At 48.8% G+C, this 19786-nt stretch overlaps 1 protein-coding gene across 1 annotated transcript; it reads right to left on the bottom strand.

Annotated features, from left to right (window-relative positions):
* Positions 1–427: 427 nt before the first annotated feature.
* MRPL48 (mitochondrial ribosomal protein L48) lies at positions 428–19497 on the bottom strand. Its single transcript, XM_073334571.1, is given in 9 exon segments — positions 428–695; positions 4055–4144; positions 5221–5323; positions 9323–9495; positions 10255–10340; positions 13789–13826; positions 15021–15073; positions 19317–19455; positions 19457–19497. Coding segments are annotated over 9 exon segments (783 nt in total). The 5' UTR covers positions 19483–19497; the 3' UTR covers positions 428–620.
* Positions 19498–19786: the final 289 nt, after the last annotated feature.

Consider the following 19786-nt stretch of genomic DNA (forward strand, 5'->3'; position numbering starts at 1 on the left):
TTCCCTGCCGCCTGACAGTGACATTCACCTTTATCTGGCTCATTGAGAATAAACAGACACCTCCTCCACAGTGAGGGCAGCTGGTAACAACCGAGGTCCATCACTGCCTCCCATCTTAGCTCTGTCTATCTTCCCTCGATCTGGGCCCGACTCAGCTCCCGCAGCAGTGTATGGAAAGAATCCTATTTTCTCCAGCAAGAACTAGAGCAGGACCTTTGGGCACAAGCCTGCAATTCTAGACCGTGGTGGGAATTTTGACTGAGAAAAGACTGCAGATTGGGCCCTCTATTTCTAAACCAATGTGTAGAAAAGGCACCCAAGGCAGAACAAACAGGAATGAGGGTGAAGGAATCAGACATGCGATCCAGCCTTTTCATCACCACACGGCTGCAAATCTCTCTACAAAAAAGCACCAGTTGGTCAGATACACAATGGGTACATTTGATTTCATTAAAATAAGCTCCTGAACAGGGCAGTGGAAACATCTTCCAAGCAATAAACATATCAATAAGACCATATTAAGAGTTGCCTTTGAAGGCTACCAGGAGCCAATTAAGGGATGCTATGGCTTCACAAAGACGGCTTTGAAATGGATTGGATAGTTTTAGCTGGACACTGGCTCAGCTCATTTGCGCCATCAGCTCTTCAAGTTCCGGTCGAGCCTTTAATCGAACCTTGAAGTCTGCCTCTGTATGCTGTGGGGAGGAGAAATGGAGGAAATAGGAATAAGTCTTGATTATGTTCCAAGGTAATAGCAAGACAATTATCTCCTGATATCGGCCGTGCCAATGTTCTGTACTATACCAAGGGCTTGGTGGTAAGTAAGTGTTCACAGTTCTACTGAGCCAAGCAGTGCTGGAACATTTTCATAGGAACGGCCATACTAGGTCAGACCAAAGGTCCATCTAGCCCAGTATTCTATCTTCCGACAGTGGCCAATGCCAGGTGCCCCAGAGGGAATCAACAGAACAAGTGATCAGTCCCCTGTCACCCATTCCCTGCTTCTGGCAAACAGAGGCTAGGGACACCATCCCTGCCCCTCCTGGCTAATAGCCATTGATGGACCTAGCCTCCATGAAAACAGAGCTTGACATGTGGCACTATCATAACTCAGGAACTCAGTATGTTTTAATCTCTAAAATAATATTTTGAACTTGGGCTGTCAAGCGATTAAAAAAATTAATTGCACGATTAATTGTACTGTTAAAAATAATAGAATGCTATTTAAATATTTGGATGTTTTCTACATTTTCAAATAAATATATTTCAATTACAACACAGCATATAAAGTGTACAGTGTTCACTTTATATGTTTATTACAAATATTTGCACTGTAAAAGCAAAAGAAATAGTATTTTTCAGTTCACCTCACACAAATACTGTAGTGCAATCTCTTTATCATGAAAGCGCAACTTATAAATGTAGAATTATGTACAAAAATATCTGCACTCAAAACCAAAACAAGGTAAAACTTTAGAGCCTACAAGTCCACTCAGTCCTACTTCAGCCAATTGCTCAAACAAGTTTATATTTACGGGAGATAATGCTGCCCGCTTCTTGTTTACAATGTCACCTGAAAGTGAAAACAGGCATTCGCATGGCACTGTTGTAGCTGGGGTCACAAGATATTTACATGCCAGATGCACTAAAGATTCATAAGTCCCTTCATGCGTCAACCACCATTCCAGAGGACATGCGTCCATGCTGACAACGGGTTCTGCTCAACAACGATCCAAAGCAGTGCGGACCCACAACTGAGTGGACTTGTAGGCTCTAAAGTTTTACATTGTTTTGTTTTTGTGTTGCAGTTATGTAACAAAAAATAAATCTACATTTGTAAATTGCACTTTCACGATAAAGAGTTTGCACTACAGTATTTGTATAAGGTGAATTAAAATATACTATTTCTTTTGTTTATCACTTTTACAGAGCAAATATTTGTAATCAAAACAATATAAAGTGAGCACTATACACTTTGTATTCTGTGTTGTAATTGAAATCACTATATTTGAAAATATAGAAAAACATCCAAAAATATTTAATGAATTTTAATTGGTATTCTATATTTTAGCAGTGCGATTAAAACTGATTAATCATGATTAATTTTTTTAATTGTGATTAACTTTGAGTTAATCACGTGAGTTAAGGGTGTTTAATCGACAGTTCTATTTTGAACTAATCTGTAGTATCTTTCATCCAAGGATTCCAAAGCACTTTACATCCATTAACAAATCAAGCATTACATCACTCCTCTAAGGCAGGCTCAGAATCAGTGTTTTACAGATGGGGATATGAAGTCAGAGAGAGGTTAAGAGACTCACCCAAGGACATAGTGAATCAGTGGCAGAGCCAGGAATAGAATTCAAGGGCTCTAATTCTCAGTACCTTGCCCTGAACCACACACTCTTCAGAATCCATTGCATAGTTGGGTATCAGTATTTGTTTGTGCAGCGAGTGACTCATACAGAACTGTGAGGGGAAGTCTTTCCGAGAGCCAAGAATTTATTTCTTCTACAAAATGTGTTATAAAAGGAATCTTAACAGGGACTTAACTGAAGCTGGTGACTGACTGTCTGATTCTCCGCCCCCTTAAGATGGTCTAAATCAGGAGTAACTCCACTGAAGTCAATAGAGTCGCATGGGTGTAAGTGAAGAGAATCAGCACATGAGTGCAGAAGTCTTGACTCAGTGAATAAGCAATACAGACACATACATAAACCCTAAATAGCACACACAGACTGGGGTAGCTTACACACTGCACTGTGAAATGTATCCCTTCCCTAGGTTTCCACAGCAACTACCTGTAGCTGTCCTGCTTGGTGAGTTACCTTCTGAGGTTTACAGATCATGAGCTAATGTGGATGCATAAATTAAGAGTAAACAAAACTGGACAAACCATTAAACATATGGAGATGGTTAAGTGCAGCTATCAATGCAAATTGTAGAAGTTCATTTTCAGAGACAGATACAGTTTATTTTATTGGAAGGAGGGGGAAATGGAAGATCTACCTATCTTAGGGCCTGATCCAAAGCTCACCAAAGCCCTTTGATTCAGTCCTTTACTTATTACTATTATTATTATTATTATCCCATCCTCTTAGCATCTACGCACTATTGTAGAGCTGCCATCTCTCCAGAACTTCACAAGACCATCCGGAGCTCCACATCCCTCTTCTGGGTTACCAAAGGCTAATGTAGTCCACGGATGCAGAAAGCATCACTGACATTGCATATTTTTTGGTCCACAAAAACTACCTTGAGGAAACAGGGCCCCCCAGAGCTGATTTGCTTTTGTAATACAAGGACATACAATGTATAGAGGCTTGAGGGCTTAAATTTTCCTCACCCCACCCCGGTGCAGCAAAGTTTCTCTCTACCCAGAGCCCAGCCAAGGAGTGTGAACTCTGGCTCGCCTCAGTGCTCTGGTGAAACAGAATATAAGAATGAGCTTCTGCAGAAAGCAAACAAACCCTCTTCCCAGGAGGAAGTGTGATCTAATAGTTACAGGAGGGCGCTTGGCTTCTGGGTTCCATTCCTAGTCTACCACCGACTCAACTCATTAATCTTGCATAAGTCAATTATCAATCTGTTTCTTCACCTGTAAAAGAGGGACGGTATTTCCCTGCTCCATAAAGGACTTTGTGATCCTTGGATGAAAGGTGCAGTATAAGCACTGCGTAGTACTGAAAGGAAAGTATCCTACTCTGAACCCTGGAGATTTTCTCCAGGTGCAAAGCCATTTACAATCCACGCTCCTCATGGGTGGTAATGGGAGTTGGTTGGAAAGGTGTTGGTGGCAGGGAAGGCATGTCACAGGATACAGAAGTCCAAATGCTATCCAGGGCATTGGTCAACGAGCAGAGGAGACAGTGTCACGTAGGCCAACTGACCAAGTGGGGGTCTTAGTCTGAGGCGCGTTGGGCACCCACACATCAATGGGAGAGGCGGGTCTTCTCAGGATCAAGACCTTGTTCTGTGCTGTTGTGAGGCAGATTTCACCACATATATAGTAAACACTTTCTAAATGTGAACACGTCAGTAAACTTAAAGGTACCTCTTTCACCGACAGATGGACCCCTTCGGGCTGGTTACTCTGAATAACCTCCAAGAGTACAGGAGCAAACGTTGAACTCAAACCACTGATCTAAAAGAAGAAAGGAAATGCTGCACGAGAAAAGCCAAACACCGAGTGGACCTGTTACATTAATGGCACAGCAAAGGAGTCGATTTCAATGCAAGCCCAAGGTGGAGCCCAAACAAGACCCTTGCAGTCCAATCACTCCAGGCCAATGTACGTAACTTTAGTTTGCAGGTCATCTTCCATGCACACTGTAAACCAACATGTCCAGTTTTGACATGAACCACCCCACATTCCTGCCCACAGTATCCCCACCCTCTGTGCGAGAACCTCCACTGCAGCTGCTGCTGTCTGGAGCATGCATTTTGTATCTCTCCAGCTCACTGTTTTCCTGACTCAGTTGAAAATACATCTCCTGGCCCTTTCCTATACCACTTAACTTCTTTAACTCTGCTACTGAGAAGCAGAAAGACTGACATACAGATGTATGCGTTGGCGTGTGCACGCACTGTAGGTACAGAGACACATTCATGCACAGCATAGTTTTTTTTAATTCAGGTTAAATTGTTGCTAATGTCTGGATCCCTACCACAGAACCTGCCATGGAAAACTTGGGACATCAGTGTCAACTCTGAAAGTTCTCAGCATCAGCTCTGTGCCGTGGAAAACTTCTACCTTTTAAAGCTTCGAAAGTTTAACCCAGAAAAGGTTTAAGCACAAGTCTGAGTGTATGTAGCTATAAGATGAGGGGGAAAGCATCACTGAGGAAACAGATTCTAGTTTAAAAACTGCTAAGGGTCAATATAACCAGTGAGCTTAAAAAAATTATTACAAATCACTTCACGGTGATAGCAGCCAGTAAAGAAGCGTCTGGACAAATATCTCGTTATGACTTTTCCATCCGTACTGTCGACCATTTAGTGTAAAAGAGATAGTACCTCTAAAAGTTAGAGATGAGAGACAAGCCTTCTGGGCTCTCCACTCTGCAAGCGGCTCACTGTGTGACTTTTAGTTAATTAATTTCTTCGTGCCTCAGTTTCCACATACAAGTGGTTAGAGAGTTAGTTCGGTGCTTTGAGATCTTCAGATGTAAAGTGCTATGCAAGAGCAGAGCTTCATTATAGGCAAACAAAATTTCATACCTGTACAACTCGCTGGTGGGTTGTAAGAACAGCATCTGGGTACAGCCTGGACCCTTGCTCCTGCATGACCATTACCTCCGTGGTTTTAGTGGGCATCGCATAGCTGTAGAAACAACAATTCAGCTATCAGCAATCGGGGAAATGTTGACAGCCCTTGGCAGGAATGAGTGAACTTTCAGCAGAAGAGAACATGGGATGAGATGAAGCATTCATGAGAAATTAACTATGCAAACAAGGAAGACTGCATTAGGGGCTGACACAAGCAGGGCTGTATAATCACTTGTGTGACAGGACAGAGATAAGTCCACAGCATTCCTGCTGCCCAGAAGCTCTTTTGGGCACAAATGCTAACACAAGAGGAGATAACTTTATTCAATGCCTTTGTTGCTGAAAGAGAGATTTAAAGCAAACATCTAGTACATAGTTACTGCGAATGAAAATTAAACCAGGTACATTAACTGACTTGTGTCTTTCACAATGGTTATTAAGAAGAGTAAGAAATGGCTGGTGTAACTTGCCAGTTAGAAAGACTTTATTTTCACCAAAATGGGCCTAGTATGTACAAAGGAGAGATACTTGGCCAAATTCTGTTCACATTTACATCAGTGTAAATCTACAGATTTCAGTGGTGTTACTCTGGATTTACAATGGTGCAAATGAGAACAGAATTTGGCCCACCGTGCGAACCGCTTGTACTGCAATTCAATTAGCGAGGAGGGATGATCTGGTGGTTAAAGGCACTGGACTCTCACTCAGGAGGTCTGGGTTCAATGGTCATGTCAGCCACAGACTTCCTGGGTGACCCTGACCAAATCATTTAATATCTCTGGCCTCACTCAAAGGTTGCTAATACTTCTTTTCTCCCCTACTTTGTCTGTACTATGTGTACAGCCCCTAGCACAATGGGGTCTTGCCCTCAGTTGAGGCATGCAGGCATTACTGTAATACAAGTAACAATTTATGTAATAACCACAGCCTAGGGTATGAAGCAGTCATCTTCGTTGTGGGCTCTTCCTGTAACTATTCATAGGCGCCGAGCAGAAGGCATATTAATTTCCAAGCATCTGTGGGTCTTGTTCTTAAATGTTTAACAGGGGGTTGGAGGACTCGAGGGATTGGTGATCCATAGAGTTTGCGGGCAGACGGGACCATAAGATCATCTAGTCTGATCTCAGTGGGATATCCAAATGGGATCCAAGAGCCTTTTAATTTAAGTCTCTGCCATTTGACAGCTGTTCACTGAATTATATGACATTTGTGAGTGGTCCCAGTTTGTCTAGAGCATCCACATTGCAGAAAGAGACCATCACAACTGGTCTACGCATGCAGGACTTTCAACTCCACGGCTGTTGATACAGCACCTCATACAAGAGTAGGGGTTCTCAAACTGGGGGTTGGGACCCCTCCAGGGGTCACGAGGTTATTACATGGGGGGTCATGAGCTATTAGCCCCCATCCCAGATCTCACTTTTCTTCCAGCATTTATAATGGTGTTAAATATATTAAAAAGTGTTTTTAATTTATAAGGGGGTATTGCACTGAGACACTTGCTACATGAAAGGGGTCACTGGTACAAAAGTTTGAGAACCACTGTACAAGAGTCTAAAAAAGTCAATTCACCTTCTTTACATTTTTAAATAGGGTTTAAACAGTGAGCATTACGCACCATGCATACATTAAACAGCATTCGGGCACAGATTCCCATATGTGCTAACATCCTTTCACAGTAGTTATGACAGGTCCCTTGGACAACATCATGAAGACCCCAAAGGAATCAGCACTTATCACAGGGGATGGTCATGGCTGCACACTTTTACAGATAAGCTTTGTGCATAACCCTCACTGAAGTGAAACAGATGGCATGGTTTCGTCCCACAATTATTGCTCTGCAAAGACACTGCAGGAGTCGCACGCCCTGCCACATAATCCACAGAAGCATTCAGAACAGCACAGTTCGATTCTCAGATCTAACATTGGAACCACGGTTATAAGAGATCCCCCCACGCTATCTCGAGGAGAGCACCACGACTCTAACCTAGAAGAGAGGGGTGGGGTTAGTATGGATCTGACAAGAAAATACATTCAAAGAACATTTCCTTAATGAAACCCTCTCTGTAGATGCCCACTGTAGGACAGCAGGGAAATGGTTAATGTTGACATGTTAAATGTCATCATTAGCATCTAGAGTTAATATCGTATCGAGATGAACAGGAATAATTCACACATCATAGAGCTGTTGTTACAGGTGATCTGCAGACTCAGGCAGACAATGGTGCAGCAGGTCAGATCCTTCACATCTCCAATGTGAAACAAAGTGAAAGCGTAAATCCTGGCAACAATATTGGGGTCCCTGGAGAAGAGCTAGTTCAATTCTCCCCCCACATCTAGTTCAATCTCGTCTCTGCTATTTATAAACTGAAAAAGTGCAGTCCAGCCCCTTCACGAAAGCTGCCTTGTGACAAGCCTTTCCATGTCTTTGGAAAGCAAATTAAAATACAATACTTTGAAGGGTCTCTTGTCCTATTTTTAGGGAAATTATAGCTGTGGTGGAACAAAGAATTTGTAGGACAAAGCCCACAAGTCACTGTTCTGCCTGATCCAAGCTCCATGGTGCTACTGTAATTATCAGAGCTTTTAGAGGAGAAAAAGATCAAGACAGAGTGGGTGAAAAGTGACCTTGTCTCTAAATGTGGGGCAGTGAGGAGAGATCCATCCACGCAACAGATGTACGGGAACAAAATCTGACTCAAATCAGCAGAAGCTCTGTCTGCATTACATGCCCCATTTCTTTTCTGAGACACAGACAAAAGTGAAATGTGTCAAGAGGAAAAGAATCCAGCGCAACTGACAGGGCATTTTAACACCTCACAACATGTGGAAAAGACACATGGAGTGCTAGGACTCTAATTAGATTTGTGGCACTTTTCATCTTCAAAGAACTCTACCCACGTCCAGCCATCCTCAAGACCTGTGAGGTAAGCAGGCATTAGTCAACACATTTTGCAGATGGAAAAGCTTGGGCAGAGAGGTGGCAAGTCCATGGAGTAGCCAGGATTAGAACTCAGAAATTCCCCTTTCCCATTCCTGTGCTCAGACCACAGGCTAATGCCCCTTTCTCCACCAACTGAAAACTGAGAGCTAAATTCTTCCCTGTGATCTGCACAGCCAGTCTATTGATACCCATCCTGTGGCTTTTCCTACTTGAACAGAGCTCTCAGTGAGGTCAGTCAAGAGCCCATGGAGACTGAAAGAACAGAATAAATTCAAGAGAATCATCATACAGATCAGAGAGGAAAATTCAGACACACACAAATGTCACAGGGGTGGGAAAACTACTGCCCGTCAGACATTTTAATCCTGCCCCTGAGCTCCCACCGGGGAGTGGGGTCTGGGGCTTGCCCTGTTCCGCACGTGCCGTGACTCTGCGTGGCTCCCAGAAGCAGCAGCATGTCCCCCCCTCCAGCTCCCATGTGTAGCGGCAGCCAGGGGGCTCCACACACTGCCCCTGCCCCAAGCGCCACCCCTGCAGCTCCCATTGGCCGGGAACCGCGGCCAATGGGAGCTGCAAGAGCAGGATCTGCAGATGGTGCAGTACGCAGAGGTAAGCGCTGCCCGGAGCCTGCACCCCTGACCTCCTCCCACGCCCCAACCCCCTGGCTCAGCCCTGATCCCTCTCCCGCCATCCGAACCCTTGGTCCCAGCCCGGAGCACCTTCCTGCACACCAAACCTCTCACCCCCAGCCCCACCCCAGAGCCTGCACCCCCAGCCAGAGCCTTCACCCCACTGCACCCCAACCCCCTGCCCCAGGGGGGAGCCCCCTCGTGCACCCTGAACTTATTTCTGGCCTCACCCCAGAGCCCACACCCCCAGCCAGAGTCCTCACTCCCTCCCACACCCCAACCCCAATTTCGTGAGCATTCATGGCCCGCCATATAATTTCCATATCCAGATGTGGCCCTCAGGCCAAAAAGTTTGCCCATCCCTGGTGTAACACCTTCACCTGCAAGGCTCTTATTTTTGTACTGTACCCCAGCAAAACCAAAGAACATATGGCATGTCATGTAAACACACAGAGATCACATGCAGGGGTGGCCTTTATACCTTTCGATCACTCTAATGGAGAATCGGTTGCAGAGTTTATGAACATATTGAGCAAAATGCTCCACCAGGCACATGTCGTACGCAGTCATCTGTATGTTCAGGTCTCCATATGCATGATCTGATCCAGCACTAATCTCCTTCATCCGTATCCTGTCCCTTTTCCTCTTTGAAAGCTATAAGAAAGTGAAATACCCTTCAGCATTCTTGGAAATGTCTAACTATACAAGATTCATGCCCAGTAGTGGTTAGAGCAGAGGACTGGTAGCCTGGAGTCTATACCCACCTCTAACGCTGATTTGCTGAATAATCTTAGGCAAGTCAAGGCTTCTCTGTGTTCATTTTCCCAGTTGTAAAATTCAGGATAACACCTAATTTACAGAAGTGTTCTGAGACTTAATTGGGATGACAGGCCCTCTAGAAGCACCACACTTGCCTGGACAATGTATGCTTAGCATGAAAAACTACTTCTTCCAGAAGGAACTAAGGAGTTGGAACAAACTGCTCCTATTTCAGCCTCTGCCTTCGAGGCACCTGTCTAGACGAATTATTGTTTCATTTATCCAGAAATGTCTTTTCCAAATTCCAGGTAAAGGAAAAAGTTCAAAATGGACCAAGACTTTACTCACTAATATTCAGCAATGGCTTGTGATTGGTTTGGTTAAGTTCAACATAATTAATAGTTTCCATTAGCCGAACCAATTAGAGACTTAAATAAGGAAGTAATGAACGCAAGAAAATATTTGTGCAGTGCTTTGAATAGGATATTTCTCATTGTACAACAATCTCTGCTGGGAGAGGCAGCAGGAAAGCAGCATAATCTTCACTTGGATACTCAGAAGCCCACAGAATTAGCAGCACCAACATTTTAATTAGTCTGTAAATGTATCCGAATTGATTGAAAGTCAACACCGTCAGAGCACTGAAATGCCTACCTCCAGCGGAAGCAGGTGTCTGAACCTCCCAATGCCATGGGTAGGCTGGGACCTGTAGTGTCTGTTGCAGCTCAGCAACGTGCTGCCTTTAAAGAGGAAGACAGAACACATACATTTCAAGTTAAAGGTCAGACAACTCCTCTCCTGATAAAGCAGTAACAGTATGGAAGCTAGGAGTTCTCCAGGAATCTACTGAGGAGAGGTGGGGCTGGCAGGGGCAGAAACCTGGAAGAAGAGTCTTTCTGTCTGTAATGAGGTGTTTTAGAGCAGTGGTTCTCAACCTTTCCAGACTACTGTACCCCTTTCAGGAGTCTGATTTGTCTTGCGTACCCCAAGTTTCACCTCATTTAAAAACTACGTGCTTACAAAATCAGACCTAAAGACACAAAAGTGTCACAGCCACACTGTTACTGAACAATTGCTTACTCTCATTTTTATCATATAATTATAAAATAAATCAATTGGAATATAAATATTGTACTTACATTTCAGTGTATAGTATATAGAACAGTATAAACCAGTCATTGTATGAAATTTTAGTTTGCACTTGCTTTTTATGTAGCCTGTTGTAAAACTAGGTAAATACCTAGATGAGTTGCTGTAAATGCAATATTGCTATTTATATTATAATAACAAATATATATTATATAAATAATATTTCAAGCGTATGCATACCCCTGGTTGAGAACCACTGCTTTAGAGTGGCCAGAGGTGGGCAAGATGCTTCACACAGAAGACATGTCCCTGCCCTAGTCTACACTGTAGGTTACTCAGGGTTAGTCATGTACCCAACACACCACAGTGGTTCAGTTAAGTATTGGGGGAGGAGTAAATATTTGTTGCACATAAGGAAGGTTGGGGGGCATGTCCCATTGTCTCTTGTCAAGTTCTCAGGTGAGATATAAATGAGGCAAGGGTAGTGACTTGGCAGACCACAATAGACTGGGAGAAAGGGAAGGGATCCCTAACAGGACATTCAAGGAGTTCAGCATGGAAAGGGCTGGAGCATGATGGTAGTGGTGAAACTGTGATGGATCCAGGTTCCCAGTTATCCTTAAATCCAGTCCTGCTTCAAATATTCATGTATCCAAAGAAAAGACAAGCCCTTGTTTGTTCTCATTACTCTGGGGCAAAGTGCTGTCCCTACAGCCTTAACTTTAATAAGGGCACCCCAGAGTCAGGCGATTTTTTAGACTGAAACACAATACCTTGAACAAGCAGGGTTCAAGAACACACTAGACCCTGTCTACACTTCAAGACCAAACTGTGTTTTAATCACGTCAGAGGACTGCTGTGTTGTAACAGAATCCACCAGCACAGTAGATACTGAAGTGTAGATGGAAACTTAAATTGGGTTTAAAACTGGTTCCACTAAGAGTTCCTGACCCAGTGTAGACAGGGAGTATTGGGCTAGACCAGAGGTCTCAAACACACGGCCCGCCAGCTCCCTGCGGAGCTTTGGGGGAGGTACCTGGAGGCGCAGCCAGGGCAACACACAGACCCCTGTGCCCCCCCAGGTCCCGGCCGCTTCCTGGAGCGGCGCAGGGGTAAGGCAAGCGGACAGGGAGGGAGCCTGCCCTGCCCCCGGTGCGTGCCGGGCTGGACCCGCCCCCCCCCCCCCAAACCTCTCCTGCAGCCAAACCCCTTGCCCTGAGCCCCCTGCTGCACCCCGACCCCCTGCCCTGAGCTCCCTGACACACCCTGCCCCCCTTCTGCCCCCCCTGGGGACAGGGAGGGGGCGGAGTTGGGGTGGGGATTTTGGGGAAGAGGTTGGAATGGGGGCAGGGAAGGGGTGGGAAGAGGAGGGGCAGGGCGGGGCCTCATGGAAGTGGTGGAGTGGGGGCGGGGCTGGGGTGGTCAGTGGTGCAGCCTTCGGGCTGATGTACTAGTCCTCATGTGGCCCTCGTGGTCATTTGAGTTTGAGACCCCTGGGCTAGATTCACAAAAGGACTTAGGGGACTGACTGTCACGTTAGGCACCTAAATCTCAGAATGAGGCCCCACTGGGATTCACAAAAAAACCTTCAGCTACTGACAAACACTGTGGGGTAAATTCACCCGGCACCTACGTTTTTGCAGTAAAAGTTCTGTGGGCATCTACAGTTCAGCTTCTGAGCATGTGCACTGCAGCCCCACTCCAGGCATCCAGAAACCTAAGCCCCAAAGCGATGCACAATCTGGAGGAAGGACCGGTGTTCCTCCCCCTAATTACTCGCCCGTGGGACCCAATCAGGTAATGTCCAGAGCTTACCTACTGGATCAGGTGCCTGTAGGCAAGCTTACATCAAATGGCTGCCGGGGGAAGGCAGGAAAGGGGAGAACAGGAGGAAGAAGATTCCTTCATAACTTTTAGTCCAGTGGTTAGGACACTCGCCTGGGATGTAGGAGACCCCCCATTCAACTTCCCCCTCCACCTGATGAGGAAAAGGGATCTGAACAGGGATCTGCCACCTCTCAGGTGAGTCCCTTAGCCACTGGTCTACTGGATATTCTGATATAGGGCTCCCTCACCCTCTTTGTTTGAAGTTGTTCCTCTGGCAATAAATAATGAAAAAATTATTGGGACAGAGAGAGAGAGCAAGCACAAGCATGAGAATAACTTCCTAGCCTGGTGGCTGGAGCACTCACACTGGGAAGTGGGAGACACAGAGTCCAGTCCCCCTGCTCCAATAAAATTTTAAATTATTTACTCACAGTGAGACAGCTTCAACAGGAGAGCCCCATATCAGAACATCCCATAGCCCAATGGCGAGGGCACTCAGCTAAGTAGCAGATCCCTGTTCAAATCCCTTCTCATCAGGCAGAGGGCGGAATTGAACCAGGAGTCTCTCACATCCCAGGTGATAACCTAACCACTGGGCTAAAAGTTATGAGGGAGGTCCTCCTCCTCCTCTCCCCTCCTCCATCCAGCTTGTTCCAAAAATGGGGCAGACACCTAACCCAAAGAGAAGGTTTGCAGATAAGAATCTCAAGCAGGGGACGGTACCTCCCTGCAGTCTGGATTTAGGTTCAAGAAGAGGGGCAGGGCTTAGAACACACCGCTCTCCTTGGCATCTCCCATTGGCTATCTTAGGCGGAGAGCGACCTAGTGTGCTGGCTTCTGTGAATCCCACTCCAAGGCACCTTCCCCCACATTCATTGTACAAAAAGCTGAGATGCCACACTAAACTCTGTGAATCCCAGGGATTTTCTAGGCACCTAAAAGTTAAGTGTGGTGACACTACATTTCTTTGTGAATACAGCCCATAGTCTCTAGCACATGTTTCTCCACAACATAAAGTCAGTCTGACTAGGACTCTCTGCTTAGCAGAGTCCTAGGAATGGAACAAGAGGAGGATTTTCAGCCAGATCAAAGGTGTGACTGAATGCTGGCCCAGTGCCCACCTGAATTATTTATTATAACACCATCAATCAGCTCAAATTTGGTTTAAAGAATTAAACAGCAAGGTGACATGAGGGCTCAAGTGTGAATATTCGTTTCAGGTACAAGAAGGTTTTTAGTGTATTGTATTCAAAATCTACAGCGAGTTCTTACCTACAGCACAGGTGGGGCTCTCTCTGGCTGCTGTTACTCTAAAGGAAAAGCCAGGATGAAAGTTAAAAGCTATTGTTGTTTCATTTATAAAAGTACTATATAGATTTTCAGTCTCTAAATGGAAAGTCATTATTCTTGAGTGACAGGTATTACAGGCAGAGAGTGTGGAAAATGGATTATATCTTTACAGAACTGCAGCCCTCGTTCCTGCATTATCTGCGCACCTCACACCACCACTGTTGGGTAGGGTAGCATTATCCCCACAGGACAGATTAATTGGCACAGGACAGATTAAATGACTTGCCCAAGGTCACACGGACCTAGGGCAAGTCTGGGGTTGAGCTGGGAATCAACACCAGGTATCCCAAGTCACAATTCACTAGACCCAGAGTGTCAAACTCATTTGAGGGAAAGAGAGCCAGATTCCATGTTTCATTATGTTGGGAGCTAGGGTGGGAATTCAGGATGGCATACTCTGCTTGATCCCCATTGGAGACTCCTCTGATGTCAGTGGGAGGAGCACACAAAGATAGAGGAGACATAGCTTTTACATAGTAACTAAAACATTTATCTATCCTTGTTTTCTTTCTCTGCAGCAACTCCCAATTCCCACCCCTCGAGGACTTCACTCCCACCCCTCCAATCTTTCCATCTGCTACAGTGATCCATTAATGCTGACATTACAACACCATCAGTGGGCTTTAGAGATGATACACTGATCAAATTAATAAGGAGTAGGTCACCCCGACTCATTTTTTCAGTTCTCTGCAAATTCAGACAGACATCATGACATTGGTTTACACCCCATCCACATTACATTTGGAAGATTATGGCTGCAGCCATGATGTCTAGAACTTTCATTTTAAAAACAAAGTTTAAATTCCGCACAGTATGAGTATGGCATGTGAGCCACAAATACATCATGCACACCTGATCTGGTCCATGGGTTTTGAGTTTTGACACCCATGCACTAGATCATTCTTCCTACACTGATGGTGCAAGGAACTATCTCTTCTACAGATCCTGCTATTCCATCAGCTTCCAGATGTCATATGAAACATTCCTTTCACTATATCTCAATGTTTTACCTTTCTCTGATATTATTTTTCAACTGTATAGTGATTTATTTTTTATATATGTACAAGTTTTCCAGGCCAGTTTGTAAAAGAGACAGGATTTTAAAATGTTATCTTGAATCTTACATTTACTCGGTCAGATTTCAGAATCCTTACCTGCTAAGAGCAAATGCCTGTTTTAGAAACATTTCCTTCCCCAGGCATAGAACCTACAACAAACCAACATTGTTAGAACACAAACAAACATGTAAGAAAAGCATGAAGATTTTCAAAGCAGTCAGTTGTTAGCTTATTCATCTTGGAATGCATCTTCCCTAACAAAATTCAATAAATTCATAATGTACCAATAAACTTCCCAACCAGTTGTCACGTGCCTAAAGCAAAGCATCACTTCTCAGTACACTGCCACAACACAAAAGGGCACAGAATAACAGGAAGACAGATTACTGTAATTTCTCTTTCATACACTCGATCACTTGTACATGTGTATTCCAGTAACTTGATATTAAGGGACCCACTACTGACCAAATTCACCCCTGGTGTCACTCCACTGACTTCAACTTAAACTAACTATATTAATTACCTTCCCATTTACTCCAGCAGTATCTGGTTTGGTAAAGATACAATTCCTCTTCTCTGCGATAATATCTAGCGTCCACCCAAAATATCTGACACAATTTATGATAGGAGGAAAAATATCAAAAGACAGACAAGACAGACTAAAGTGCTCTAAATATCCATCAAGAGCTCAGTATTTAAGCCTCGTCTACACTAGACATTTTCGGAATATCTCCAAACGGTTCCTCTGGTTATAGCCACATTTGGAGTGGTAGCATAAACAAGGCAAGCTCAGTGGTTTGAGCATTGGCCTGCTAAACCCAGGGTTGTGAGTTCAATCCTTGAAGGGGCCATTTAGGGATTGGGGCAAAAATTGGGGATTGGCCCTGCTTTGAGCAGGGGGTTGGACTAGATGACCTCCTGAGGTCCCTTCCAACCCTGATATTCTATGAAAAAACTAACTTTTACCATACCTTCTCTAGTGTAGGGGAAGACCACACGGTGGTAAGGCTGGTGACCAACTCACCCTACTGCTCACACTGTTTGCCATTGCTAACACTGGGGGATTTGCACTGGTTTTAGTGCACCACTTGGGATATTTCCATAGAATTGTCAATGTAGACACATCTTCAGATCCCTCCATTTTACAGATGAAGAAACTGAGGCACAGAGAGAATAAGTGACTTCCTGAGGTCACACAGAACAGAACCAAGTTCTCCTGACTCCCACTATCCTGCTCTAAATACTGAACAATAGTGCTTTCTGATACAAAATGCACTATTGGAAACAATCTCCCACTGGCCTTTGAGGAAAGAAGGGGTGGCCAAAGCATGACCCACAGAGTTCAATAGTGCAGCCCACAGGTCGTTGCATGGTCTCTCCTGATGCAAGCAGAGGATTTGTAATTGGCACAGGAACATGAGACTTTCCATATGAAGGAGAAGGGTGACTATATTCAACTCCTTTTCATAATAAATAAGGCCTGGCCTACACCCAAAACTTAGGTTGACTTTACGGTGCTCAGGGGTGTGAAAATTTCACAGCCAAGAGACATAGTTAAGCCAATCTAAGCCCTGATATAGACACTGCTTTGTCAATGGAAATACTATACCGTCAACTTAGCTACCACCTCTTAGGGAGTTGGATTTATTACAGCAATGGAAAAACCTCTTCCATCACCATAACAAGTGCCTATGCTACTGTGCCGCACTAGCACTTATTGTGTAGACATCGGCTAAGAGTCTCCCATGTTAAGAAAGATTAATTCAGTCTGGAAGAGCTGCAGAGAAGGGCTACTAGGATGATCAGAGAAATGGAGAACCTACCTTATGAGAAAAAAGAAAAGGAGTACTTGTGGCACATTAGAGACTAACAAATTTATGAAAGTTTATGCTCAGATAAATTTGTTAGTCTCTAGGGTGCCACAAATACTCCTTTTCTTTTTGCGAATACAGACTAACATGGCTGCTACTCTGAAACCTACCTTATGAGAGGAGACTTAAGGAGTTTGTCTCATTTAGCCTAACCAAACAAAGGAGGAGAGAAGATATGATTGCTCTCTATAAATACATCACAAAGATAAACACCAGGGAAGGAGAGGAATTATTTAAGTTAAGTGCCGGTGTTGACAAAAGAACAATGGATTTTAACTGGCTCTCAATAAGTTTAGGCTTGAAATTAGGCAAAGGTTTCTAACCATCAGAGGAGTGAAAAATCTGGAACAGCCTTGCAAGGGAAGCAGCGGGGAAAAAAAACCCAACCGGCTTCAAGACTGAGCTTGATCAGTTTATGGAGGGGATGGTATGATGAGACTGCCTACCCTGGCATACGGCCCATCTGCAACTGCTATCAGCAAACACAAGTACTCCTTTTCTTTTTGCGAATACAGACTAACACGGCTGTTACTCTGAAACAGCTAGAGATGGGACACTGGAGTGGGAGGGCTCTGAGTCACGACAGAGAATTATTTCCCAGGTGTCTGGCCGGCAGGTTTCGTTCACATGCTCAGGGTCTAACTGACCGCACAACACTCGGGGCTGGGAAGGAATTTTCCTCCAGTTCAGCGTGGCGGAGACCCCGGGGGCGGGCCCCCTCTGCGCTGTGGGGCGCGGGGGCCCCCTCTGCGCTGTGGGGCGCGGGGGCCCCCTCTGCGCTGTGGGGCGCGGGGGCCCCCTCTGCGCTGTGGGGCGCGGGGGCCCCCTCTGCGCTGTGGGGCGCGGGGGCCCCCTCTGCGCTGTGGGGCGCGGGGGCCCCCTCTGCGCTGTGGGGCGCGGGGGCCCCCTCTGCGCTGTGGGGCGCGGGGGCCCCCTCTGCGCTGTGGGGCGCGGGGGCCCCCTCTGCGCTGTGGGGCGCGGGGGCCCCCTCTGCGCTGTGGGGCGCGGGGGCCCCCTCTGCGCTGTGGGGCGCGGGGGCCCCCTCTGCGCTGTGGGGCGCGGGGGCCCCCTCTGCGCTGTGGGGCGCGGGGGCCCCCTCTGCGCTGTGGGGCGCGGGGGCCCCCTCTGCGCTGTGGGGCGCGGGGGCCCCCTCTGCGCTGTGGGGCGCGGGGGCCCCCTCTGCGCTGTGGGGCGCGGGGGCCCCCTCTGCGCTGTGGGGCGCGGGGGCCCCCTCTGCGCTGTGGGGCGCGGGGGCCCCCTCTGCGCTGTGGGGCGCGGGGGCCCCCTCTGCGCTGTGGGGCGCGGGGGCCCCCTCTGCGCTGTGGGGCGCGGGGGCCCCCTCTGCGCTGTGGGGCGCGGGGGCCCCCTCTGCGCTGTGGGGCGCGGGGGCCCCCTCTGCGCTGTGGGGCGCGGGGGCCCCCTCTGCGCTGTGGGGCGCGGGGGCCCCCTCTGCGCTGTGGGGCGCGGGGGCCCCCTCTGCGCTGTGGGGCGCGGGGGCCCCCTCTGCGCTGTGGGGCGCGGGGGCCCCCTCTGCGCTGTGGGGCGCGGGGGCCCCCTCTGCGCTGTGGGGCGCGGGGGCCCCCTCTGCGCTGTGGGGCGCGGGGGCCCCCTCTGCGCTGTGGGGCGCGGGGGCCCCCTCTGCGCTGTGGGGCGCGGGGGCCCCCTCTGCGCTGTGGGGCGCGGGGGCCCCCTCTGCGCTGTGGGGCGCGGGGGCCCCCTCTGCGCTGTGGGGCGCGGGGGCCCCCTCTGCGCTGTGGGGCGCGGGGGCCCCCTCTGCGCTGTGGGGCGCGGGGGCCCCCTCTGCGCTGTGGGGCGCGGGGGCCCCCTCTGCGCTGTGGGGCGCGGGGGCCCCCTCTGCGCTGTGGGGCGCGGGGGCCCCCTCTGCGCTGTGGGGCGCGGGGGCCCCCTCTGCGCTGTGGGGCGCGGGGGCCCCCTCTGCGCTGTGGGGCGCGGGGGCCCCCTCTGCGCTGTGGGGCGCGGGGGCCCCCTCTGCGCTGTGGGGCGCGGGGGCCCCCTCTGCGCTGTGGGGCGCGGGGGCCCCCTCTGCGCTGTGGGGCGCGGGGGCCCCCTCTGCGCTGTGGGGCGCGGGGGCCCCCTCTGCGCTGTGGGGCGCGGGGGCCCCCTCTGCGCTGTGGGGCGCGGGGGCCCCCTCTGCGCTGTGGGGCGCGGGGGCCCCCTCTGCGCTGTGGGGCGCGGGGGCCCCCTCTGCGCTGTGGGGCGCGGGGGCCCCCTCTGCGCTGTGGGGCACGGGCCACTGGCTAGACTGAATTTGAGCAAGTGGTGGGTTTTCCGCCCTTTGAATCATGATTTGAGGCTGTTTTAGTAACTCAGTCAGAGGCTGGGGGGTCTCCAGCGGGGGGGGGTTTCTGTGGAGGCAGACGAACACGGCTACCCCGCGGCTACAGGGCTGGGCTAGCGAGGCCCTGGGGGCTCCCAGGCGCAGGAGGCCGGACCAGGCGATCCCGGCGGACTCGCTGGCCGTTCCCCCGGGAGCGCCGCGCTTGGGCTCCCAATCACTTACCAGCAAACCCGGCAGCGGGGCGGCTCCTGGCGGAGTGGCCAGGACCGGGGCTAATGACCCCTCACGGCCCGCCGCCGCCGCCGCCGATCCCTCCCCCGCCCCTGGGAAACGCCCGCCCCGGCGCCCTCCTGCCCCGCGCCAATACCTTCCCCAGCGCCGCGCGCATCCCCGCCCGCCGCCCGGCCGGAAGAGCGGGGGCGCGCCCGGCAGGCAAACGCGTCCCCCGCGCTCCCGGTCCGGCAGCGCGTGCATCCCCCTACGCTTCCTGAGTCTCACACCTGCAGTTCCGCAGCAACTCGGTTCCCCCGTCTCCGCCCCGGGCCGCAGGGAGGATACCGACCGCCAGGTGGCCTGAGCCGGGCAGGGCTTGGTCAGGCCAGCCTGGACCCCGGGCGGCTCTTGCTCTGGGCCGGAGGCTGGTTCCCTTGCAGGAGGCATGCAGGGAGGTGGTGTGCCACAGCAGCCTGCAG

This window comes from Lepidochelys kempii, chromosome 1 (genome assembly GCF_965140285.1).
Source record: "Lepidochelys kempii isolate rLepKem1 chromosome 1, rLepKem1.hap1, whole genome shotgun sequence".
Lineage (NCBI taxonomy): Eukaryota > Metazoa > Chordata > Testudines > Cheloniidae > Lepidochelys > Lepidochelys kempii.